Source organism: Saprolegnia diclina (genome assembly GCF_000281045.1).
Source record: "Saprolegnia diclina VS20 unplaced genomic scaffold supercont1.21, whole genome shotgun sequence".
Classification (NCBI taxonomy): Eukaryota; Oomycota; class Saprolegniomycetes; order Saprolegniales; family Saprolegniaceae; genus Saprolegnia; species Saprolegnia diclina.
In genome coordinates, this window is record NW_008246088.1 from 538,634 (window position 1) to 561,349 (window position 22,716).

Consider the following 22,716-nt stretch of genomic DNA (forward strand, 5'->3'; position numbering starts at 1 on the left):
ATCTCAAACCGAACGGCACCGACCACATGTTGGCGCCGGTGTATATCGCACCCAACACTAATCAAGACTAGGGCACCATAATGGCAGAGCTACGCGATATCGAAGTCGACCCGTTTAACCAGGCAGCCATGATGGCAGTGCCGCACGATCAATGTTTGGCCAAGACGTGGATCCTGATCGACTAATCCCACAACCTTAAACCGAGGGGTCGTCGAGGTCCTCCGGCGCCCTCGCGCCGCGTGTTCCGCTAAGGCCGTCGACCAACATGCTTCGTCTCGCCAAGGATAATGACATACTGTTGATTTTGCGCAATCGATGAGAACCGATAGCGCGCGAAACTGGCAGCACGTCCGACCACCACTTGTGTGGAAGACGTACAGCCTGCGCTTGGGATGGACTCGTAATCACAAGACAAGAGGCATCTTCTTGATTACAACTGCACGTGCAATGACACTTGAGTCGCACCAAGGACACACCCGTCGCCGTTGTCGTTGCGCGGTGCGCTTAGCTGGACGCGGAGAAGACGTACGGCTTGGCGTTGCGGAACGTCGACATGTCGCGGATCGAGTTGGAGTGGAACTTGTACTCGATGAGCGTGTTGGAGTCGAGCATGAGGAGCTCCTTGAGCTTCTCGCTGCAAACATAACATCATATGAGCGGCCGCATGGCACGTGGTGCAAGGGACGTACCCGATCGCGAACCGAGCGCTGTCGTCCGTGTTGTCGGCGTTCCAGACCTACTCGCCGTCGTTCGCATATGTGTCATGATCCGTATCCTGTGTACCGAGATCATGTCTTCCTTGGAGCGGATGGCCATGGCAATACCAACGACGTTGAGCGTCTCGAACGCCTCGCCGACCGCGGCGAAGCAGAGGTCCTGCCACATCTTACCGAGGACGTTGGCCTTCTTCTTGATCTTGAGGATCCAGCAGCCGCCGTTCGGGAAGGCCTAGCGACAATCGTTGATACCACGTGATGCCAACAAAGCCGAGGACGCACTTCCCACATCGGCGCGCAGTTGGGCGCATCACGGAACAAGTACAAGTTCGTGTCCTTGTTGAGCTGCGACGGGCGCTTCACGTGCACGTAGTGGCTAACATAACGTCATGAGCCCATACATCGATGACGCATCTCCGTACCGCCAAAAGTCTTCGACCGTGCCAAAGGCAGCGATCTTCTGCAAGTTCGACTGGTAGGTGCTAGCAGTCGTCATGAGCCTCGGATAAGCATGCAATCAGAACGTACTCGAGGTCCGTGCGCTTGGGCAGCTTGCGGTCATACCTACGTTCGCGCATGAGCAGTGTCCGACAGACGCGTGGCCGTCGTACCACAAGCACCAGCCCGTCTGGAGGCTGTGCTCCTCGTCGGCAGCAGCATCTACAGAGGCCATGAGCATCCACCCGAGCTGCAGGCAGGTCCTACCGTGCTTCACTTGGGCGTCCGTAGCGGCCATCGTACAATAATAAGGTCCCTCCTCCAACCATGCAAAAACAGACCAATCACGCGCAAGCAATCGCGTCGCGCCAATCACCGGCGAGAATTCTATTGCGCAGGGGCCCCATGAAAACGGGCGAGCGTGTGGCATACACATACTTGATTAATATATAGTTCATTTTTTCGGACCCCCCTGGACGCGAGAAAGAATGCAGGTAACCGCTGAATGATGGACAGTGGACCATCTCGAGACCGTCCCTGACGACGACCGATCGAGGGCGATGCGCCGCCCTTGACACCAGTTCTCACAAGTCAGCACCAAATGGGAAACTGGCGAGAGTGAGTACGTCGGTTGATGGTGGCGTCTACGGTTACCTCTAGCATTGCAGACGTCGTCGGGCGGGGTGTCGATACGGCCCTGGACGCCACAACCACGAGAAAGATGCACGCGATGGACGTTGCCTGGTTGGCTTACACCTACCGGTAGCTATACTACTTGGCCATAAACTGTGGATGCCCAAGCGAGTTCTTGTGCCAACTCTTATTGACGCAAGTGTCGACATTGCACTTCAATTGAGACGCATCGGATAAACCTTTTGAGCGAAACATTTAAATACACTAGTGTTTTATACGAAATATTAAAAATGATCCGTGGGGCATCGTAACTGCCTGGCGCACTTCGTGATTTGCAAACATCGACATGGAGAGTACGCTTGTGCCGATCCCGGTGCTCTTTGGCCCGACCGAGTATGCGTCGCCCCGCGTCTCGCCGGATGGCGCCCACCTCGCGTACTTGGCGCCGAGCAGCAATGGCATCATGAACCTCTTCGTGCGGCCCAGCGCAGGCAGCACCACGGCCGTCCAGCTCACGACCGAGGCGAAGCGCCCGATTCGGTTCTTTCGTTGGGCGACCAATGGCACGCATGTGCTGTACGTCCAGGACGAAGACGGCAACGAACGCTTCCACCTCTTTGCCGTTCACATTGCGACGGCGACAACGACCAACCTCACGCCGCTTCCCGATGCCAAAGTGCTCACGACGTTCCCGATGACGTCATTTTACAACCACATCAACCGGCTCACGAGCGAGCGCTTCTCAGACGATGTCGTTGTCGGCATCAACGACCGCGACCCAAAGCTCTTTGACGTCTACCGCATCAGTGTCGTGACAGGCGAGCGAACGCTATTGGCCGCCAACACGGACCGCGCCGAAGCGTGGATCGTCGACAGCGACCTTGTCGTGCGTGGCGCCGTGTCGCCCGCGGACGGCGTCGGCGACAAGAAGCTTTGTATCCGTGACGACGCTGCGAGCCCGTGGCGCGAAGTGGTGCGCTGGGGCTTGAACGACGATGTGACGCCGCTCCAGCTGAGCGCTGACGGCACCGGCATCTACGTCTTGACGTCGCTGAACGGCAGCGACAACTGCACGCTCCGACTCGTCCTCCTCTCGACCATCGATGGCTCGGAGCTAGCAACGCTGGCGCATCACCCGAAAGCGGACATCGGCGACGTCGTCTTTGGCATTGACGGGTCGCCCGACTACTGTGCGGTCGAGTACCTCTTGCCGGAAAAGATCATTCTCAACGAACACGTGCGCGACGACATTACGCGCCTCGAGGCCCTCGTCCACAGTCCGATGGAGCTCGTGAGTCGCACTGTTGATGACAACGCGTGGACGATCTGCGTCGCCCCGGACACGAGCTCCAAGCGCTACTACCATTACGTCCGGGCGACGTCGACGCTGACGCTTCTGGGGCTCGAGCAGCCGTCGCTCGAGGCGTACACGTTTGCGCCCATGAAGGCGATCGAGATTCCTTGCATTGATGGCGAGACGCAGGTCGGGTACTTGACGCTGCCGGTCGGACTGCCGCCGACGCAGCTGCCGCTCGTTGTGTTTGTCCACGGTGGTCCGTGGGTGCGTGACCACTGGGGCTTCAATCCAACCCACCAATGGTACGCCGCGTCTCCACGATCCTCGACGCGTCATTGTGCATTAGGCTCGCAAACCGCGGGTATGCAGTGCTTTCCGTCAACTACCGCGCATCGACAGGCTATGGCCTTCGCTGGCTCCATCTCGGCAACAAGCAGTGGGGCCATGCGATGCAGCAAGACATCACGGACGCCGCCCACTGGGCCATTGACCAGGGCTACGCCGATGCGTCGCGCGTCGGCATCTACGGTAAGAGCTACGGCGGCTACGCGACTTTGGCGGGCCTCGCGTTCACGCCCGAGCTGTACGCGTGCGGTGTCGACGTCGTCGGCCCCTCGAACGTTAAATCGCTCTTGGCCGCGACTCCACCGGACTGGGACGCGCTCAAGGCCATGTTTGCCCTTCGCATTGGGCCTGTCGAGTCAGACGACGCGTGGAACACTGCGATCTCGCCTGTCTTCCACGTCGAGAAGATCTGCAAGCCGCTGCTGATTGGCCAGGGCGCCAACGACCCGCGTGTGCCGCAAGCCGAGTCGGACCAGATCGCCAAGGCGCTCCATAACGCCGGGCGACGCGTGCAGTACGTCATTTACACGGACGAAGGTCATGGTTTCCACCGCCCGCCCAACGCGATCGACTTTGTCTTGCGCACCGAAGCGTTCCTGGCCTCGGTGCTCGGCGGCCGCGTGAGCGCGCTCGAGGGCTCGTTCACGGCCGGCAACACGGCTGTCGAAGTGGACCTGGCGTCGCTGTAAGGACATTGTGTTGTCGTTCGTGTAGTCTGTGGCATACACATGATGTGCATAAGTCTTGCCTTGGGTTGGTATCGCTCGTCGCACCGAGCTCGACGTGACAGTTGGGATAGCACGACATGACGTGGCAAGCTCCCGCGCGTTGTCGATTTGCACCAATCAACTCGTCGCACGATAAACTAGGCAAAAGTCCGAAATAGGATCTTCGGGTTCGGTAAATTTAGGATCGGCCTCCGCCGCCCATTTGACAAAACGCGACGACATGAACCAACTGCCGCCTGGATGGAGCCTTGGCACGTCGCGCTCGCGAGGCGTCGACTACTACTTCCACAAGAAGACTGGCAAGCAGTACTGGACCGAGAAGGACCTGCCCACCGGCTGGGCGTACGTGATCGAGCCAGGTGACCCTCGGCGCGTCTACTTCGACCTTGCCGACGAAAAAGGGACGCGGTCATATACCAAGCCGGCGGTCGCTGCGTCACCGAAGCGCCAGCGCAGCTCGCCACGACCAGATCCGACGCCGCAGCGCCGTGGCTCCAACTCGGTCTTGGATCTCTTGTCGCCGATGCCACGCGCCGACGAGGCCACGTCGCACAAGCGCAGTCACGAAGACGACTATGAAAGCTCAAGCGCCAAGCGGTCCCGCGGCGACGACCCTGCGTACGATCGGCGTTCACATGCCACGATGGAGCCGCGACGTACGGCGCTGACCGACCAGGAGCAGACGGCCGAGTTTTACAGCAGCCTTCAGCGCGCCAACTCGGGCGACCGCGCCGACTCGCTCCTCTACCACATGCGCGCGATGAACAACTGGATCAAGTCGGTGCTCATCCGCGAGTACTGCCCGACGAACTGCAAGGTGCTCGACTTGGCGTGCGGCAAAGGCGGCGACATGATGAAGTGGGCCAAGCAGAACGTATCCATGTACATGGGCGTCGACATTGCGCAAGGGTCGCTCGAAGACGCGGTCGGGCGCGTCCAAAAGAACCGGCAGCTCTCGCAGATGGACATCCAGCTCGTGCAAGGTGATCTTGGGAAGGTCTCGCTCCTCTCCGACTCGCTCTACTGCTGGAGCGCGGCCAAGCAGTGGCACATGGCCGTGCCCGTCAACTCGCCGCACGCGTTCGACATGGTCTCGATGCAGTTTTCGTTCCACTACATGTTTTGCGACCAGAACAGCGCCAACCTCTTCTTCAGCACGCTGCGCTCAATGCTGCCCAAGGGCGGGCAGTTTATCGCGACGACGATCGACCCGGACCGCATGATCCAGAAGCTCCAGGCGTCGGTTGGGGACGTGGACGCGGATGGCGCGCCGGCACCGATCCGCATCTTTGACGCCAAGAAGCGAGAAATGTGCACCGTGCGCATGGACGAGTCGACCCGGACGCGGCTCCTCTATGGCAGTGACGACGACGACGACGAAGGGTACGGTCTCCGGTACAAGTTTACATTGCGCGACGGCGAGGACGAGCAGGCCGTCGACTTGCCGGAATACCTGATTCCAAACTCGCTCTTGCACCGCTTGATTGCCCAGAACGGCTTTGAACTCGTGCTCCAGGAGAACTTTCAGTCGTTCGTCGCGCTCCACAGCCAAGTGCCCCGGCACCGTGAGCTCCTCACAAAGATGCACGTGCTCAACTTTAACGGCACCATCTCGGACGTCGAGTGGGACATTGTGAGCCTCTACCAAGTGCTCGCGTTTCGAAAGCTCTAGTTGAAACATTGATACTTTTTTCTGTGGTTTGTCGTGGTATCGAGTAGGACGTTGAGAGCGTCTCGGAGCGCTGAGCAATCGAGCTTGTACTACTACAGACAAGGTGAAAGCTTTGCTGCAAAGCGTTCCGGAAGTCCACTTGCGACTCCTCGGCGAGGCCAGCAGAGTTTTGCCAATGTACGTTGCCAGCGTCGCCAAAGTGGGCAAGTTGCACTGAAATTGATATTTACTATGACCAAATTGGATGATCCAAGTTAGTACATTCGTGGCGCGTTCGAGTTGCTGGATCGAGCAGTAGGATTGTGGGACAGTACGACAACGTGTACGTCTGGTGTTGACCGTCGGCGTCAGTTCGTTAGTTCGTTAGTCGTCGTTGACCAAGCGAGACGGCGATCATCTGATGAAAGAGTATAGAAATGGGGTAGGGACTGCAATGGATGGTCCCTGGGGCGTCTTCAAAGAAGCCTTACTTGGAGTAAAGTACCGCTCGCAGTTTCCGAGCTATCCTTGAGCTCCTCTGGCCTAGATTCTTTTCGGTTCGTCCTTGGGTGTAAGAAAGGGCGGAACGTCTCGTGTCGGTGATGCATGGCTCGTCACCGCCTCGGCTTTGACTTCTGCCTTTACTTTTGCATGCTCGGCTGCCAAGATCGCAAGCGGCCGGGGGACTGTCGATCCGCGCAGAGCGCCGTCAGGGACCTCGCGAAAGGTATATCTACACCAAGGCAGCTCCAGTCGCCGATAGTACATGATGACCAGTACATGATGGAGAGATGCAGCGTCTCAACGAGCGCCACGTATGTGTCGTGCGTCAGTGCATGCGGACGAGGGCCTACACATGGTGTATGAACCTTCTCCGCGCGGCAACGGGCGTACCAATGTGTGCGACGCCGTCGTGGACGCATGCACTGTTCCCACCGTCGTGGGCGCATGGCCAGTTCGTAGTTGTTGCCACTGTGACGCCGTTGCAAGTCGACTCGAAGACAGCACACCATCCGTTGCGCAGGCGCTTGGATGTGGCGCCGTCCAGGAGTGCGCATGCGTCCGCCAAGGTGCTGCCATCGAGCCGGAGCGCCGACGAACTACAAGGTGCGCCTGCAGGCTTGCCAGCATCACTCGCTCGTCGTACCCGAGCTCGATCCGGTCCAGGCCCAAGGCGACGAGCTTCGCCAGCGCGGCCGGCGGGACGTGGTACAGCTGAAGCATGAGCTCGCGCATGACGAGGATGGTTGATCTTTTGGCAAAATGGGTTGTGCGAACCGAGTCCTGGTATCCGGATGGCTAATATCACGCAACTCAAATCGGCAACACCTTGTCGCCGGGCTTCCGACTGCCGACCGAGGCCGTGGACCAGGCTCTACCTATGTGTATGAAATGGGCTCTGTCTGCGTACATGTCGTCAAGAGTACTCTGGATGCCATCGTCTGTAGCGGGTTGTAGTTCTAGTCCTCTGCCACGATCTTGCTGGTAAAATCTTTGAATCCGGATAATATTTCCGGTATCCGGCGTTCGCGCTTGAAAAGCTATCTCGCGACGATGGTGTACGAGGTCCGGCTGAAGCTCGGGACCGACGAAGAGGGCCTGCTATGGCCGCGCCGCCCGCAGGTCGGTCCGTCGGGCCTCCTCGGTTGCATGCGCAACCTCCCTCTCCGGACGTACAAGGCCACCGAGACGTCGGACGCGGGCACGGGCTGGGCCCGCTTCCGCTGCGTCGCTTTCTCGGCTGGCGGCGACGTCTTTGCGGCCGTCGACGAGAAAGGCCGCGTCTTCGCCTTCTTTCCGACGCGGAACCGGTATGCGCTCGTGTGCCACTTGGGCACGCCGGCGCTCGAGTGCGCCTTTAGCCCGCACCAGCGCGCCGAGCTCCTCGTGACGTGCGAAGACTTGACCGTTCGCTGCGTGAACGTGCAGACAAAGGTGCTCGTGAGTACGCTCCGCGGCCACCGACACGTGCCGACGTGTGTCTCGTTCCAGCGGCCGGGCCAGCTCGCGCTGACAGCGTCCGCCGATGCCGTGATCCTCTGGGACAGCGCCGACTGGTCGCGCTTCCGGACACTGAACGCCGGTCCTGGTGTCCAAGCCGCGCAGTTTGTCAACAATGGCGAGCTCGTCGCCGTGTGCTTCCGCGACGACTCGATCTTGATGTGGGAGCTGAGTACGCTCGCGCTCAAGTACCGCTTCGCGCTGCCCGAGTACGAGCATCCGCCGGGCCTCACGCGCTTTTGCGTCTCGGACAACTGCCGCGCCATCATCGCAAGGTCCCTTGCTCTCCACACCTTGCCGTACGTTGACGCGCGACCGTGTATGTAGCGGCCACTCGCCCTTTATTTACGTATGGGAATTCGAGTCTCAAACGCTCATCCGCATCATCGAGCTGCCGGCGACCGTCCGGCGCGTCTTCCAGGTATTCGACTGTCCTTTCTCCATATCCTGTACGAGCAGTATCCATATATGGCCATACTCTAGCATACGTTCGTGCCATGTACGAGCACGATCATTTGCGTCCTCGGTGACGATGGCCAACTCAACTTTCTCAACGTCTCGACGTCCACGCCCAAGGTGAGCCTCCAGGTCGCACATCGCGCCAAGGCCATGACGCATTATGCCATGGACGGGAATGGCAAGTATCTCGCGTGCTGCTCCAGGTACATGCTCCAGTGACGCGTGATCACTGAGTATGAAGTAGCGACGGGTGTCTCCTCCTCTACGACCTGGACATTGCACGCGAGACTGCGTACGCCGTCCAGGGCATCCGAGAACGCGCCGACGCCGACGACAACTACTTGCCAACGCGGTCGGCAATTCCCACACCGCACTTGATGGACTCGCTCTTTGGACCACCGGTCAAGTCGACGTACGAGCCTGTAGCAGCCTCACCCACCCCCAAGACGCCGACAACTCCGAAGACCAAGGCACCAAGCACGCCCAAGACACCGACGACGTCCAAGGCACCAGAAACACCAATCATGTCACGCACACCGACACCCGTGGCCCGGCCACCGTCAATGGCGATGCCACCTCAGGACGCAGCGCTGCAGAAGCGCCGGCTCGCGCACCTGCTACGGTCCTACGAAATGTACCCGGAGCGGTACCGCATGCTCGCGTGGCGCTTCCTCCTCGAGCTGCCCGACAACAGCGACGCGTTTAGCCTTCTCTTGCAAAAGGGCGTGCATCCGTCGTGTGTGCATCTCGCGCAGCGCTACCCGATCCAGAACCAGCGGCTCTTTCGGCGGCTACAGCGCGTGCTCTCGGCCATTGCGCACTGGTGCCCTGCGTTCGGCGAGGTCGAGTACCTCCCCGCGTTTGTGTTTCCATTCATCAAGGTCTGCGAGAACAACGATGTGATGGCGTTCGAGGTCGTCGCGTCGCTGCTCTTGTTTGACGGCGTCGACTTTCTACGTCGGTATCCGTACCCGCCACTGAACTTGCTCCGCCTTCTCGAGAAGGAGCTCGAGCGCCGCGACCCGCAGCTCTACTTGCATTTTGTGTCGCACCATGTTCAAGCCGACGTGTACGGCTGGTCGCTTGTCAACTCGGCGTTCAGTACCGTCTTGCAGCGTCGCGACTGGCTATATCTGTGGGACCACCTCGTCACGCCGGGGTTTCGGGACGCTGGGCGGCTCTGGGCCGCTGTGCTCGCGTTCCTACAGCTCTCGCGCCATGTGCTCTTGGACTGCACTTCGTCGACGGCGATGTTAGCCTACTTTGGCCAGCAGCAAACGCTCGACATGCGCCAGTTGGTCGACTGGATGCGCCAGATGAGCTTTCCGCTGCCAGAGCACGCAGAAGAGGCGCTCGTGCCACTCCAGAAAGGAAGCTACCCCCGCTTCCAGCACTACCCTCATTTCGTCGTCGACTATCAGATCCAGGCAAATCCAATTCTGATTTGAGAGGATTATCTCAGACTGTGGATTAGGAGCGCAACCGCATTGCGCGCGAAGAAGACGACCTCGCGGCCAAGCAAGCACTTGTGGCGCAGCTCCAAGCTGAAACAAAGGCACTCGATGAGGCCCACCGCCGCTGGATGGAAGAGAAGCAGCACTGGCTTGAGAGCGAGCAGAGCCGGCGGCTCGACGCCATCGAGCGGGAGAAGCAGCGCATCGTGACGATGAAGGTGCTTGCGGCCAAGACTCGCGAGCGTCGTCTGCAGCAGGTACGTCATTGCAGACAACTTGTCGGCGCGTACGAGACACAACGTAGATCATTGCGATGGAGCGAAATGCCAAAGAAGCGCTCGAGCAAACGAGCAAGCTCGTCGCAGCCGAGCACGACCGGTACCGCGTCGAGATGGACTTTGCGGCGCAAAAGCTGGCGGCGCACACGGCGCAGCAGCTCGATGACGAAGACATTTCCGCGCTCGAAGCTGCGGCGCGGGCGCGTGTGGCCCGCATTGCCGACGAACGGCTCTCGGAGGAGCGTCTCCAGCAGATGCGCGTCGACTTTTTCGCGCAGTGCCGGCAGCAAGAGCTCGCAGACCAAATCGTCTTTGACAGCTGGAAGCAGCAGGACCGCGACGCGGCCGCCACCGACCAAGCCACCGTCACCCGCCGCTTTGAAGAGGCGCGCAAGATGCAAGAAGACGCCCTCTTTGGCGAGTGGCAGCAGAAGATGCAGCTGCAGCAGATGGAGCGCGCGCGGACAATGCAAGGCCTCAAGCGCGCACGCGACGGACGCCACCAAAAGGCGACAACAAATGAAACACTGGGCGACTCAATGACGAGTCTCCCGCATCTCGAGTCGCACGACGATCATGTCTCGCTGCCTCTCTCGTCTGGAAGTAGCAGCCAACGTAGTAGCAGTGCTGCACCGGCGCCTTCACCCGACTCGTCGTCGTCGTCGGTGCTGCGACCACCCCCGAGTAGCACACGGCCTCCCGCACCAAGTACAATGGACCGTGCGTCGATGCAGCCGAGCCCCGTTGCGTCAAATGACAGTGTCCGATCACGGACCCGCCCATCACCAGTGTCACCAGTGGTGCTGGCGGCGCAACAACCCGCGCCGCCGGCAACGCCGTCACCAGTGCCACCGACAACGCCGTCGCCCATACCGACGCTAGCAACTGTCGACGTCGCACCGCCCGCGCCCGAGGCACCTACAGTCGACGCAGGTCCTGCATTCGATGTCGACAGCCAGATGCACGAGCGAGTCTTCTCCGCGTTGACGCCGCCGATGAGTGCGAGCTCCTTGTCGTCGATTTCAGCGTCGTCCGACCGCCAGAAGCAACTGTTGCGCATGGCGTTGGAGCAAGTGAGCAGCGACGAAGACGACGACGCAGCTGGAATGTTTGGACGTCCGTTCGACCTCCCACCGCTGCAGAACCACCGGCTCAGTGCGATCGAGCACGACCTCAAAATCGAGTTCTCCGAGCTGGGCTCGGATGCGGGCAGCCTCGAGCAGCGTCCGCTCTCGGACCTCGAGCGGGACCTCGAAGGCATGTTCAGTGACGACGACGTCAACAGCAGCTCGCTGTCGCACCTCGAGTCGCTTTTGCACTCGCCCAGCCACCGGCACAGCGTCTCGGCGCCCGTGACGCGCGCCCCGTCCCCCGATGACGAGCCGCCGCTATCTGCCCGCTCCAAGCTGCGTGATCTCCAGTCCAAGCTCACATCCCAGGAGCTGCAGACGCAACGCAGCGTCGACGAAGGTCTTCTCGCGGTCGGGGACTTGGCCGACCTCGTGCCCGTCAAGGCCACAGCGGTCGCAGTCGAGCCCTTTGAACGCGACGACGAGCACGAGCGGCTCATGGCCCGTGCCAAAGCGCTTTTGCGCGAACACCAATTCCGAACCAACTAGCACAATAAGATACCCGTCGCCATCAAACGAATATGTCATGTTTTGATTTTTGAGTTTTGAGTTTGGAGTTTGTGCGATTCGGTGTTGGAGCTTTGAGATTCGAGTTCCGTGACTATACTGCATCATGCAGGACACAAACTGGCGTTGGCATTTTTGATAGAGGACAAGGTCCCTTGACAGCGGTGGTTGGAGGGCTGCCATACACTGGAAGTCGCCATACACTGGAAGTCGCCATACACTGGAAGTACAAGACCGCTGTATGCATGCGCAAGGACACTCAATTTGTGCAGGTTACTACGTCCGAGTGATTTCTACTTGTTTACTTGGACGAGGCGTAGGCCGAGCCGTCGGCGTGCTTCTGGACCCACTCCTGGTTCGTGAACGGGGCGCCGGGCCACGACTTCTGGAAGTAGTCGGCCTTGTTGAACGACTTGGGGTTCTCAATGCGCTCGACAATCTTGTGCTTGAAGCGCTTGATGAGACCCTGGACGGGCCACGCGGCGGCGTCACCCAAGGCGCAGATGGTGTGGCCTTCGATCTGGCGCGAGATTTCCTCAAGCATCGGGATCTCCTCCAAGTCGGCGTCACCCGTCTCCATGCGCGTGAGGATCGACTCCATCCAGCCCGTACCTTCACGGCACGGCGTGCACTGGCCGCAACTCTCGTGCGTGTAGAAGTGGCTCAAGCGGCGGATCGCACCGACCATGTCGACCGACTTGTCGAAGATCGTGACGGCGGCCGTCCCGAGACCCGACCCACCCGTGAGCTTGAGGTCGTCAAAGTCCATGTGGATGCTCTGGCACGTCGCTTCGTCCATGACGGGCACCGACGAGCCGCCGGGAATGCACGCCTGGAGGTTCGACCAGCCGCCACGGACGCCGCCGCAGTGCTTTTCGATCAAGTCGCGCAACGGGATCGACATTTCTTCCTCGACCGTGCACGGGTTGTTGACATGACCTGAGATACAGAAAAGCTTCGTGCCGTGGTTGTTCTTGCGGCCAAAGCTGTTGAACCACGAGGCGCCACGGCGAAGGATGGTCGGCGAGACAGAGACTGTCTCGACGTTCGTGACCGTGGTCGGGCAGCCGTAAAGGCCCGTGTTGGCCGGGAACGGCGGCTTGAGGCGGGGCTTGCCCTGGCGGCCCTCAAGACTCTCGAGCAAGCCCGTTTCTTCGCCGCAAATGTACGCGCCCGCACCACGGTGGAGGTACACGTCAAAGTCGTAGCCGCTGCCGCACGCGTTCTTGCCGAGGAAGCCCTTCTGGTACGCCTCGTGGATCGCCTCCTGCAAGATGTGCGCTTCGTTGAAGAACTCGCCGCGAATGTAGATGTACGCAGCACGGGCGCGCATGGCGTAGCCCGCAATCAAGCAGCCTTCGACGAGCTTGTGCGGGTCCTTACGCATGATCTCGCGATCCTTGCAAGTGCCCGGCTCCGACTCATCGGCGTTGACGACCAAGAAGGACGGGCGGCCGTCCGTCTGCTTGGGCATGAAAGACCACTTCAAGCCCGACGGGAAACCAGCACCACCACGGCCACGGAGGCCCGAGTCCTTCATTTCTTGGATGATCCACTCGGGGCCCATGTTGAGGAAGTCCTTCGTGCGGTACCAATCACCGCGCTTAAGGGCGCCGTCGATGCGCCACGTCTGCTCGCCGTACAGGTTGGTGAAGATTCGATCTTCGTCCTTCAAGCCGCCGTAGACGCGAGTCATGGCCGGGGTTTCCACTTGGGCGTTGGCGACGACGCGCGACGCATGGAGGGCGCGCGCTAAGGTTCACATATCAGATGTCTACCTTCCACCGCGATCGCATCTTCCCACCTTGGGGCGCGAGCTTCTGGAGCGCAGCACGAGCGGCCTTGGTCGAGCGTTGCATCTTCGTCCAGTCAGAACAGTCACTGACGAGGGCGTTTACTGCCACACAAATGGCATTGGCCAATCACAGGTGGCTTCAACCTCTGGCAATAAATACTTCCACGATATCGAATGCCACAGGATTCACTTTTGTACTTGAATTTTGTATGTGCATAGTAACATCGAATCAGCAAATGGAATTCGTTGCATTCGAACACCAGCGAAGCCGCTGCCGTTGCAGGCAAGGAGTTGACCCACCAGTGTGGGAAACCCATGTGGGAAATGGTTGAAGCTTGATGTTTGTAAAATGCGTTTTTCATTTCACACAGCTCGTGTGGTGTGGTGGAGATTGCCCTTGACGGCAATGGCCCGAGCGGCCCATGAGTGCCTGAGGGAGAAGCTTGCACAAGAGACGGGACAAACATATCGATTGGCGTTTAGGGGCGACTTGAATACTAGGACGGTGGTAGTATATGCGCGAAGTCCTATGCACACTTAGAAATGTCTGTGTAGAACCCGAGTTGAAGTTGAACCAAACAATCCACACACCCAATTTACACTCAATTTGCGCTGATGTCGGGTGCTGGTGAGGTGCATAGTCTCTATTTCGGATGCCGCGGGAATCGCCTTGGACGTGGAAGTTAGGAGCCGGATGGCTACTGGGCCGGCCCACGCTGTCGGCCACACCAACCGAACGGTTGGAAGGCATCGTCGGCGTTCCTGCTGCAAGCTCTCTTCTTCGTCATCAACTGGGCCCTAGAGCAGACGAAATCTGGATCTGCTGGCACCTCGCCGAAGAGAGGGCGTCTGCGTGCGTAACCCGTTGCTTTGGCACTTCAGTCATCCTGATCCTGGATCGACGATCCATACATTTTGACCAATCCTCTGATCGCATCAGCAAGCACTACATACTTTGATGGGCCCAACCTCAAAGTTTGCCTGCAGAGCCGTTGAGCAATAGGACGTATCGAGAATTGTTCTTTAGGACAGTGGACACCGGTTCATAGTACGCTCCAAGAGAATATTTCTCTCACACAAACAACCCTCCATGACCCTCCTGGTCACGCGCCACTGCCGCCTGTCCTGATAAAGAGAGGTACCGGCTCCTGTCGCCAACCAACGGAGGCGTGCTGCTGGCCTCCAATATGCCCATTGATCCAGGCCGGCAGCAAGGACAGCTATGAGGAGGTTCAAGTTGGACACTGTGATCAACGGCATCCGTTATCCGGATACTCGGTGAAAGCGACGGTATTTCCTAGATTTTTACCGTATATTTACGGTTCCGGTTGCAACTGCTGCCGGATTGGCAATTGCTTGCCCATCTTCGCATCTTGTCCAAGTCGCAGGAAGCCAATGTCGGGCGAAACACCCAGCGCCAAGGACGCTAACGCAGCCATCATGTCCTCTGCGCACACGGTCGAGGGCATGGACCGCGCCGAAGACGCCAACGCCCGCGTCATGATGAAGCTCTCGACCAACGCCAAGCGCGGCCTCGGCGGCGTCGTAGCGTGCGCGCTCGCGCAGGTCAACGACGGCTCTGCCCACCGCGAGTGGGCGCAAACATACTTTCGCTTCCTCATGGAGCAGTGCTTGGACCTTCCATTTCACATGATTGAAGGTCTTCTCCCGATCGTCGCCATGGAGCGGGCGCGGTCGTCGCGGGACAGGGCGGCCATGCTGGTCGACGACACTGCCGAGGACCACGTCTCCTTGACCCTCTCGCCGCGCACGCTGCGCGAGACGCCCATGAACAGTCGGCCCTTTGTCGCGCTTGTGGAAGCCGACATTTCACGCGACGAGCTCATCGCAGTTTTTCACTACATGCTCTGGAAGACGACGTACACGGTCGGGTACGACGCCCGCGCACGAAGCATGTTTCGTTTCCTCGTGCACGAGATCCACGAGCTGCCTTGGACCGTCATCGCGTCCGAAGAGTCGGCGCTTGGTATGGCGCTCTTCCTCGAGGCGAATGAGCTCAAGAGCCGCAAGGTCGAGAGCCCGCGTCGGTGGGGCGACTGGAAGCGCAACCTCAAGATCGGCACGGCCGCTGTCGCCGGCGGCACGCTGCTCGCGCTCACGGGCGGTCTCGTGGCCCCGGCGCTCGCAGCGGGCTTTACTGCGCTTGGCGGCGTCGGCGCAGTCGTCGGGACAGCATTAGCCTCGGCGGGCGGGGTCACGGCCGCCACAGTGCTCTTTGGCACAGCCGGCGCAGGCCTCGCCGGCTACAAGACCGATCGGCGCACGTCGGGCATCAAGCAGTTTGAGTTTGAGCTCTTGACGGCCGGGAGTGGCATGAACGTGTACATTTGCATCTCGGGCTGGCTCGAGAACAACTCGGAGGCCGACTTTAAGCGGCCGTGGGGCACGCCGCGCGAGTACCTCCACGCGTTTTACAAGCAGTTCAACCCCGAGAAGATAGCGTCGATCGATGCGATGCTCGTGCGCTTCCGCGGCCGCGAAGACGACCTCTTTGCCTCGCTCCGGCGTCAATACGGCTTGGCCCCCGACGAAGACCCCGTACGCGACCGTCTCATCGATGCGACGGACTCAACTTGCATGCGTGGTAGGTGGGCGTGCGTCTCGAGACCGTAGCGGACGCCAAGGACGCACCGACGCCCGACCAGCTCCGCGCGTGGCAGTGGAAGCACCGCATGCCCCACGGCGACCAGTTTTGTCTCAAGTGGGAGAAGGACGTCTTGCTGCGCTACGGCACGTGCATTCGCAGCTTCACGTCCAAGATGGTGCTCGGCTACGCGCGCGGCGAGATTGTCAAGTACACGGTGTTTGCGACGCTCTTTGCGGCCGCGGCGCTGCCGACCATGGTCGTCAACGCGTGCAGCTTCATTGACTCGGAGTGGACCATGGCCATGAGTCGCGCCGACATGTGCGGGAAGCTCCTCGCCACTGCGCTGTTGCAACGCGAGCAAGGTTTGCGCCCCGTGAGCCTCGTCGGCTATGGCATGGGCGCGCGCCTCATTTTCGCATGTCTCAAGCACCTTGCTTCCGTACGCTTCCTTCGTCTCGCTGGCAACGTGATGGCTCATGGAAAGGGCTGTATAGGAAGATGGCGTGGGTCTGATTGAGAATGCAGTCTTGCTCGGGTGCCCGATCCCGGTCGTCGAAGACGACTGGGCGTCCGCGCGCAAGGTCGTAGCTGGCCGCCTTGTCAACGGCTACTCGGAGAACGACTGGATGCTCGCGGTCATGTACCGCTACCAGGTAATACCAAGATGGAAGCGTGTTTTGTACGATGCGGCGTAGGGCTGGGCGCTGGACTCGGCGGGTATTAGCCCCATTGAGGTCCACGGGGTCGAGAATGTGGATTTGAGCCAAGTCATTGGCGGGCATCTCGAGTACCCGACCAAGATTGGGCTCATCCTGGATCTGCTGCACTTGGAAGACTAGAACTATGTCGACGAGCGGAATGTCATATGCGCAGAAAGTATAACCCATCTAAAGTTAGCCGTCTTGTATCGTTTGTCGTTGGAGCATGGACGGCGACGACTGGACGCTCAAAGAAGATGAGGTAGCCCCGGCGGCCAACGTCGCGCCGCCCGCCTTCTTGACCGAGACGGACGTACCGCACCCGTCGTCCGAGGGGCGCCGGATGGCCATTTCGCTGCCGCCCGACGACGACGAGAACAACACGGAGAGCGACGGCGATGAGAAAGGCAGCAAATACCGCGCCATGATCCAGCGAGCGGCCAAGCGAACGCTCATGATGGTGCGCGCCAAGACAGCGTCGCAGTCGCTCGAGCGCATCACGGTGCGCTTCTCGCCGAGCCAGCCGACGGAGCTGCCCCGCAGCGTGCAGCTGCCGCTCCTCAAGCAAAAGGTGCTAGCCCACAACAGCCTCGACGCCTCGTCCAAGACGGCGCGGCTCTTCAAGCACCTCTTTCAGACCTCGGTCGAGCTCGAAGCCATCGTCAAAGATGTGTTTTGGTACTTCATCGCGAACGAATTCCAGGTATTAGCACGTGTGTATGTTTGGAGGTCGCTAGTAGGACGTGTAGAGCGGACAGCACGCCACGCTCGAGTCGGACTTTACTTCGCGGATCGCGGATAACTACACCAACCTCTTTTTGCGGCTGCAGGTCGACCCGTCGACCCGCGATTCGAGTTGCATTTTCGTAGTTTGGTGGGTTTCTGAATATATTGTAGATGTGCTCGCGCGTCTACCGGACGTACTCGCACAGCTCGTCTTCTTGGCGCTGCATGAAGCGTGCCCCATGTCACGCTACCTCCTCAACCGCGACGTCCAAGAACGCCTTGTGCGACGGTGTTTTTCTTGGTGGCCTTCTTGATAGTTTGATAATTTCGTTGATTCGTTGGTACTTGTAGGTTTGTGGGCTTTGAACCCAAGCAAATCCAGCTCGAGCACTGGATGCCCGAGCTCTCCAAGCACGCACAGCGCAAGTCGGCGGCGCTCACCGACTTTCCCGCGCTTTGCAACCGCGTGCGCCGGACCGAGCGCCTCGAACGCATCCGCGCCGGTGACGCGCTCCCCGAGACTGGCGCGTCGACGACGCCAGCGGTCGCTGAAGACGACCGCGACGGGCTTCCACGGACCCACTTGCACTCGTTTACAAAGGAGCGCGTGGTCTACTCGCTGCGCAACTCGCCGTTGATTGGCAGCTTCTTAGCGCGCCATGGGCTCGAGAACAATGCGACTTGTTTGGCTGTCGACCTGCATCTCACGACAACGACGCCGCAAGACGCGCTCCACAGGACGCACGGCCCGCGCCAGCACCGCCGCGCAGTCCTCGACGCGGTCTCGTACACGGAGCTCGTGGCCAAGTTTGAGGCCTACGGACGCCACCTCAAGGCGTCGTACTCGGACGAGCGCGCGAAAGCGGACGCGGCCAACCGTGCGGACGCCAAGGTCACAATTGCGACCCACAAGAACCTTGCTGCGCAATATGCCTACATTGCGAGCCAAGACAAGGGCATCCACGAGCTCAGCAACGTGCTCGTGTGCCACGCCCAGCTCGAAGCCAAGGCAACGCGCCCAACCAAGCCCGCAGCGCGCCTGACGCCGTCCCGGCCGCAGTGTCGGCGACCAACGTGACGCCGTCGCTCGGCACATAGTTGGGCATAGAAACTAGTCGTACATTTAAAGTCGTTGAAGCCCCTTCTTTTTGGCCAATTTCTTCTTCCGCGCCGCCGCCGGGTCGTCGGTGCTGTCGTCGCGGGCGCGCTTGGGCGCAGCCGATGCAGTGCTCTCAGCGTCCGTCTTGAACTTGGACTTGGTAGCGTGAATGTCGGTGAGGATCTTGGCCCGGCGCGCGTACTCGTCGTAGCACTCCATGAAGAGCTTCCCAGCCTCGTCGTTCAGCGACGACTCGGGAAAAGGCACGATCAGGAGGCACCGAATGACTTGCAGCACGTGCGAGAGGTCGAGGTCGGCGCTCCAGTCGCGCTTGAGCGTGTTGACGCAGATGTCGCCGTTGGACGCGATGTTCGGGTGGAAGATCTTGGTCAAGAAGACGCCTTTCGGCGGCGTAGTCGGGAAACCATCGGTCAGGAGCAGCTTCACCTCGAAGAAGCCACCGACGTACGGCGTCTCTTCGGGTCCGCGCAGCTCGACGTGGATCTCGGCGAGCGAGTCCTGCTCCAGAAGGCGGATCCCTTCCGGCGGGTTCGTCGCCAGCTGCCGGACCTCCTTGGCCACGCGCTGGAGGATCTGCGGCGAGAAGTTCTCATGGGCGGCCTACATGCAGCCATCGCTTGAGCCCGCGTTGCCGCCTGTCCCGTACCATCGTCCGTGACCGTGGAGCTTGGAAAAGGTGTGGGAAGGATGCACCAATCACCGCCGGCAGATTTCGAAATTTCAACCACTCATTGGGCGAGACAGTATTTTTTCGAAGGTTCATTGGACCATACAATCTTCTCTATACTTGGGCTTGGAATAAAATCTACGCCATTAAATGACGCATCGAGTAGACGCTCTGCATCCCAAGAGTGCTGGCTATCGAGATGGTCCGGTCCGCAGCGCCTGCCTCGCATTCCGCTTCTCGGCGTTTGCGCATGCTAAAGTCTATCGTATTCGGTGTCAATACTGGCACCGCCAGGTGGACTGCTTGGCTATCAACCTTCAACCGAGGTGAACGAGGGGTAGGGTTGCTGGCGTTTGGTGCCGGGAGTTTCAGCTGCAGACGACCGACCGAAAATGGACACCACCAACGCATCGCCACCAGAATCTGCACCCTTAGCTGCAACAGCGACGACACCATTGGCCGCATCCGAGTCTACGCCGATAGCTGCAACAGAGACGGCACTAGAGGCTGCGCCAGCTGACGAGTCAGCGCACCCGTTTGCTCCGCATGCGGGCGACGGCCCCAAGATGCCACCGACGTCGCCACGCCCGGTGATCACACCGTCGCTGCGTGCCACACCGCGAAGCGCGCCGACACCAAGTGCTGTGGCGCAGCAGAGCAGCACGCCACGCAGTGTACGCTTTGCAGACGAGAGCCTGACACCTCCAGCGTTGACGCCCGAGCCAAGCCACGAGCTACCCAAGGTGTCCCCGCCCAAGGCATCTGTACTTGGTACCCGGCGAAGCGCAAGCAAGAAGTACGCCATTACGGAGCTTCAAGAAAGCGGTAGCGACGATGCGGAAGACAAGCCGAAAGACGTCGCGCTCGAAGACGATCTCGAGCTCCCTGGGTTTGACCCGTCGATGCCAAAGCCCAAGCTCAAACTCAAACTGACGCGCCAGCTCACTTTTCAGCAGCGCCAGCGCCGGCAGATCCGCAAGCACAAACGTGTTTTGCTCGCGACATCCCACTCGCTCTTTGCGTTTGCTTCCTTTTGGTTTCGAACGCTCGTGAGTTTGCACACTCACGAGTGGATGGCGTACCTCCTGGTACGATACGCATATCTCAATCTCAATTCTCAAAAACAGAATGCTAGATTGTGTTTGGCTTGCTCGGCGAATGCACGACACCCGGTCCACGCTACAACGTTGCGATCGGCGCGCTCCTCTTGACCGTACCCGTCAAAAAGGTAGCACATTGTCCATGGTGTCGGAATCTCAACATCAAAACCGTCGCTAGATTGAGCTCCACTTGACGACGACCGGCATGGTTGTTGCGATTCTCGTGGACCTTTTCTGGCTCTGTCGCTCAGACGAACGAAGCTACGGCGCGATCTTCCCGTGGCAGCTCACGTCGTTCTGCCGCGTCTGGACGGCGCTCTGCATGCTGCTAAAAGTGTGGCTCTCGCTCTCCGTGTACTGGTACCTCGACCCGCAACTCAAAACCACCCCGTCGCAACGACCGCTCAAGCCCTTCCACCTCAAGTGGCAGGTGCTTCTGGATCGGGCTCGCTTCTTCTTTCCGACAACAATTCTGCCGCCGCCGACGCAAATGTCGAGGGCCGTCCTCCTCCGCATTGTCGCGCTGCTCTACATCTACTGCCTCGGCAGCGTCGTCTTGCTCTTCCTCGGTATCATTGCGTGCTTCTCCTTCACCATGTACCCGCAATTTCAAGTGGCGTCTCTGGGCATCCCCTTGCACTACATGCTTCTGACCTCGGGCGTCGCCTCAATGGCAGCACTGCTTTTGTTTTTGAGCAACTTGCACACGCCCATTTGGCGCTGCTTAAGTTTGCTCTGGCGCCTCGCCTCGTATACGGGGCCGCTCATTCACTGGCACGGCGTCGGCTACACGAACGACCTCAACTGGATCAAGATGGTCACGATCGCCAAGCTTGTGGACGCGTGCTGCGGCCTATACCTCTTCTTGGTGCTCTACGCGTCGTTCCACCAAGGCACGTCCTTCTATGGCGGTGTCACCGCGCTGCTCTTGATTGCGACCGGCTTTAACGTGCTACTGCAGTGCTGGGTGCCGCTGCTTTTGCTCGTCTTGTACAAGTTTATCAGTGTCATGGAGCAGACCCACCGGGACTATGATACATACCACCTCCTGCCGCGCAACTGGGACGCCGAGGACCACGCGGTCGAGAACAGCAGCAGCGACGACGAGGATGCCAGCGACAGCGACGGCACGAACGAGTCGAGCTCCTCGTCTGCTTCATCGGCATCGTCGGAGAGTGACAGCGCGCCCTCCATATCGGAAAATGAGGCGGACAGTAGCCACGCGCGACGTCGCCGACGCCACGCGCGCCCGAGTGCGCCACCCGCCGACGTCTGGGTCCGGCACCACGATGCGTACGACCGCGCCTATGTTCGCAATACGATCACGGGCGAGACCTTCTGGGACGATGAGGATGCGCCGGCCAATGAGGACGCGTCGCCGCTAAGCTGCACGCTGTACATGACGCACGACGACTTCAAGTACTTTTGGAACAGTTTGGAGTACTCGGGGGGATTTGCGTGTCGGATTTGCGGGCTGCCGACGGTCGAGGCGCTCACAGAGCACCTCGCGGCCTGTCGCTTCTACGTCATCACCGACGGCATGGCGTCCGAGACGATCCGCGCCGTGTACTTGTACGCAATTCACTCGGCGACCATGGCGCATTTTCTCGGTGCGTTCCTTCTCGACAGCCTCAGCAACGAGCTTGAAGCCAAGTTCAAGTGCGACCAAGTTGAGATGGTGCCCGAGATCGTCCAGTGCCTCCAACTCAAGGTGCTCCTCGGCGACTACGAGCAACTCCGCTAACCTTGTCTGCATTATGCATCCGTGTATGGGATCAAAGTATGTCCCCACTCAGTCCATGCAAGGGAATTCCCTTGGCCAAGCACTCGTAGTACGAAAGATTTATGTCTGATGCTTGCTACCAGGGCATGATGCTGTCAACGAAAAGGTGTTGACCACGTTCAGGGTCTTTGCAGCAACTAGAACTGAATACTTCGACGAATTAATGGGGTGGTAAAGAAAAATGGCGTGTGTAGTTTGATGCATTGGAGAGGATGTTGGCATGGGGTCCTCCCAGAGGGAGGTCAGAAATTGGTGAAGCCGCATTGTTTGTAAGACGTCCACGGTAATCTTTAGTAAAAGGCGAAAGATTAGTACGAGTAAACGCTTTACTGCGGGATGTTTATGCCCAGTGAAATTTTCTGACATTGCTACAAGTGAAAGTGCAATGAGCATAATTTTTGTTCCCCACGTACGTTGAGTGGCAAATGACCAGGCAAGACACGGTCAAACGCGTTTTATTCCTGATTTTTGTAAGACTGACAAGAGAGACCAAATCCACTCGTGTCCTTAGCTATAGCCAATACCAGAGCTAATACACCGTCTCTCATATATTGTCTTCAAAGCATGAAGCTACTGCGGAGG

General features: G+C 59.4%; 10 protein-coding genes across 10 annotated transcripts; 6 read left to right on the top strand and 4 right to left on the bottom strand.

Annotated features, from left to right (window-relative positions):
- Positions 1-278: 278 nt before the first annotated feature.
- Positions 279-1,478, bottom strand: SDRG_07439 (hypothetical protein). Its single transcript, XM_008613272.1, has 8 exons — positions 1,422-1,478; positions 1,328-1,376; positions 1,245-1,280; positions 1,139-1,198; positions 999-1,092; positions 784-948; positions 690-736; positions 279-634 (listed from the first exon to the last, which is right to left on the bottom strand). The coding sequence occupies exons 1-8, from the start codon at positions 1,450-1,452 to the stop codon at positions 505-507; spliced, it is 612 nt and encodes a 203-aa protein (XP_008611494.1). The 5' UTR covers positions 1,453-1,478; the 3' UTR covers positions 279-504.
- Positions 1,479-2,120: 642 nt separating this feature from the next.
- SDRG_07440 (hypothetical protein) lies at positions 2,121-4,194 on the top strand. Its single transcript, XM_008613273.1, has 2 exons — positions 2,121-3,386; positions 3,431-4,194. The coding sequence occupies exons 1-2, from the start codon at positions 2,134-2,136 to the stop codon at positions 4,116-4,118; spliced, it is 1,941 nt and encodes a 646-aa protein (XP_008611495.1). The 5' UTR covers positions 2,121-2,133; the 3' UTR covers positions 4,119-4,194.
- Positions 4,195-4,346: 152 nt separating this feature from the next.
- SDRG_07441 (hypothetical protein) lies at positions 4,347-5,849 on the top strand. Its single transcript, XM_008613274.1, has one exon. It carries the CDS (start codon positions 4,378-4,380, stop codon positions 5,827-5,829), a length of 1,452 nt encoding a protein of 483 aa, XP_008611496.1. The 5' UTR covers positions 4,347-4,377; the 3' UTR covers positions 5,830-5,849.
- A 181-nt stretch (positions 5,850-6,030) lies between these two features.
- SDRG_07442 (hypothetical protein) lies at positions 6,031-7,066 on the bottom strand. The gene is made up of 4 exons (XM_008613275.1): positions 6,956-7,066; positions 6,703-6,908; positions 6,589-6,658; positions 6,031-6,541 (listed from the first exon to the last, which is right to left on the bottom strand). The coding sequence occupies exons 1-4, from the start codon at positions 7,042-7,044 to the stop codon at positions 6,352-6,354; spliced, it is 555 nt and encodes a 184-aa protein (XP_008611497.1). The 5' UTR covers positions 7,045-7,066; the 3' UTR covers positions 6,031-6,351.
- A 290-nt stretch (positions 7,067-7,356) lies between these two features.
- On the top strand, positions 7,357-11,661 carry SDRG_07443 (hypothetical protein). The gene is made up of 6 exons (XM_008613276.1): positions 7,357-8,084; positions 8,137-8,230; positions 8,293-8,471; positions 8,513-9,695; positions 9,743-9,979; positions 10,027-11,661. The coding sequence occupies exons 1-6, from the start codon at positions 7,363-7,365 to the stop codon at positions 11,617-11,619; spliced, it is 4,008 nt and encodes a 1,335-aa protein (XP_008611498.1). The 5' UTR covers positions 7,357-7,362; the 3' UTR covers positions 11,620-11,661.
- A 171-nt stretch (positions 11,662-11,832) lies between these two features.
- Positions 11,833-13,535, bottom strand: SDRG_07444 (NADH dehydrogenase (ubiquinone) flavoprotein 1). Its single transcript, XM_008613277.1, has 2 exons — positions 13,442-13,535; positions 11,833-13,389 (listed from the first exon to the last, which is right to left on the bottom strand). The coding sequence occupies exons 1-2, from the start codon at positions 13,494-13,496 to the stop codon at positions 11,939-11,941; spliced, it is 1,506 nt and encodes a 501-aa protein (XP_008611499.1). The 5' UTR covers positions 13,497-13,535; the 3' UTR covers positions 11,833-11,938.
- Positions 13,536-14,827: 1,292 nt separating this feature from the next.
- Positions 14,828-16,879, top strand: SDRG_07445 (hypothetical protein; the record flags this gene model as incomplete). The annotated part of the gene is made up of 4 exons (XM_008613278.1): positions 14,828-15,991; positions 16,042-16,479; positions 16,535-16,693; positions 16,736-16,879. The coding sequence occupies 4 exons, from the start codon at positions 14,828-14,830 to the stop codon at positions 16,877-16,879; spliced, it is 1,905 nt and encodes a 634-aa protein (XP_008611500.1).
- An 85-nt stretch (positions 16,880-16,964) lies between these two features.
- SDRG_07446 (hypothetical protein) lies at positions 16,965-18,542 on the top strand (the record flags this gene model as incomplete). Its single annotated transcript, XM_008613279.1, has 4 exons — positions 16,965-17,441; positions 17,488-17,593; positions 17,636-17,765; positions 17,816-18,542. The coding sequence occupies 4 exons, from the start codon at positions 16,965-16,967 to the stop codon at positions 18,540-18,542; spliced, it is 1,440 nt and encodes a 479-aa protein (XP_008611501.1).
- A 20-nt stretch (positions 18,543-18,562) lies between these two features.
- SDRG_07447 (ubiquitin-conjugating enzyme E2 S) lies at positions 18,563-19,298 on the bottom strand. Its single transcript, XM_008613280.1, has 2 exons — positions 19,231-19,298; positions 18,563-19,184 (listed from the first exon to the last, which is right to left on the bottom strand). Exons 1-2 carry the CDS (start codon positions 19,231-19,233, stop codon positions 18,588-18,590), a joined length of 600 nt encoding a protein of 199 aa, XP_008611502.1. The 5' UTR covers positions 19,234-19,298; the 3' UTR covers positions 18,563-18,587.
- A 333-nt stretch (positions 19,299-19,631) lies between these two features.
- On the top strand, positions 19,632-22,226 carry SDRG_07448 (hypothetical protein). Its single transcript, XM_008613281.1, has 3 exons — positions 19,632-20,339; positions 20,387-20,479; positions 20,530-22,226. Exons 1-3 carry the CDS (start codon positions 19,644-19,646, stop codon positions 22,093-22,095), a joined length of 2,355 nt encoding a protein of 784 aa, XP_008611503.1. The 5' UTR covers positions 19,632-19,643; the 3' UTR covers positions 22,096-22,226.
- The last annotated feature ends 490 nt before the right edge of the window (positions 22,227-22,716 follow it).

Coding starts and splice junctions, on each gene's coding strand:
- SDRG_07439 (XM_008613272.1), bottom strand. CDS start 1,452: ATGGCCGCTACGGACGCCCAAGTGAAGCACG. Junction 1,281..1,327: donor CAGACGGGCTGGTGCTTGTG/GTACGACGGCCA, acceptor GCGCGAACGTAG/GTATGACCGCAAGCTGCCCA. Junction 1,199..1,244: donor CCCAAGCGCACGGACCTCGA/GTACGTTCTGAT, acceptor GACGACTGCTAG/CACCTACCAGTCGAACTTGC.
- SDRG_07440 (XM_008613273.1), top strand. CDS start 2,134: ATGGAGAGTACGCTTGTGCCGATCCCGGTGCTCTTTGGCCCGACCGAG. Junction 3,387..3,430: donor TTCAATCCAACCCACCAATG/GTACGCCGCGTC, acceptor ATTGTGCATTAG/GCTCGCAAACCGCGGGTATG.
- SDRG_07441 (XM_008613274.1), top strand. CDS start 4,378: ATGAACCAACTGCCGCCTGGATGGAGCCTTGGCACGTCGCGCTCGCGA.
- SDRG_07442 (XM_008613275.1), bottom strand. CDS start 7,044: ATGCGCGAGCTCATGCTTCAGCTGTACCACGTCCCGCCGGCCGCGCTG. Junction 6,909..6,955: donor CTGGACCGGATCGAGCTCGG/GTACGACGAGCG, acceptor CGCACCTTGTAG/TTCGTCGGCGCTCCGGCTCG. Junction 6,542..6,588: donor ACGCTGCATCTCTCCATCAT/GTACTGGTCATC, acceptor GCCTTGGTGTAG/ATATACCTTTCGCGAGGTCC.
- SDRG_07443 (XM_008613276.1), top strand. CDS start 7,363: ATGGTGTACGAGGTCCGGCTGAAGCTCGGGACCGACGAAGAGGGCCTG. Junction 8,085..8,136: donor TGCCGCGCCATCATCGCAAG/GTCCCTTGCTCT, acceptor CCGTGTATGTAG/CGGCCACTCGCCCTTTATTT. Junction 9,980..10,026: donor GCGAGCGTCGTCTGCAGCAG/GTACGTCATTGC, acceptor GACACAACGTAG/ATCATTGCGATGGAGCGAAA.
- SDRG_07444 (XM_008613277.1), bottom strand. CDS start 13,496: ATGCAACGCTCGACCAAGGCCGCTCGTGCTGCGCTCCAGAAGCTCGCG. Junction 13,390..13,441: donor CCAGAAGCTCGCGCCCCAAG/GTGGGAAGATGC, acceptor TGTGAACCTTAG/CGCGCGCCCTCCATGCGTCG.
- SDRG_07448 (XM_008613281.1), top strand. CDS start 19,644: ATGGACACCACCAACGCATCGCCACCAGAATCTGCACCCTTAGCTGCA. Junction 20,340..20,386: donor AGTGGATGGCGTACCTCCTG/GTACGATACGCA, acceptor ACAGAATGCTAG/ATTGTGTTTGGCTTGCTCGG. Junction 20,480..20,529: donor TGACCGTACCCGTCAAAAAG/GTAGCACATTGT, acceptor AACCGTCGCTAG/ATTGAGCTCCACTTGACGAC.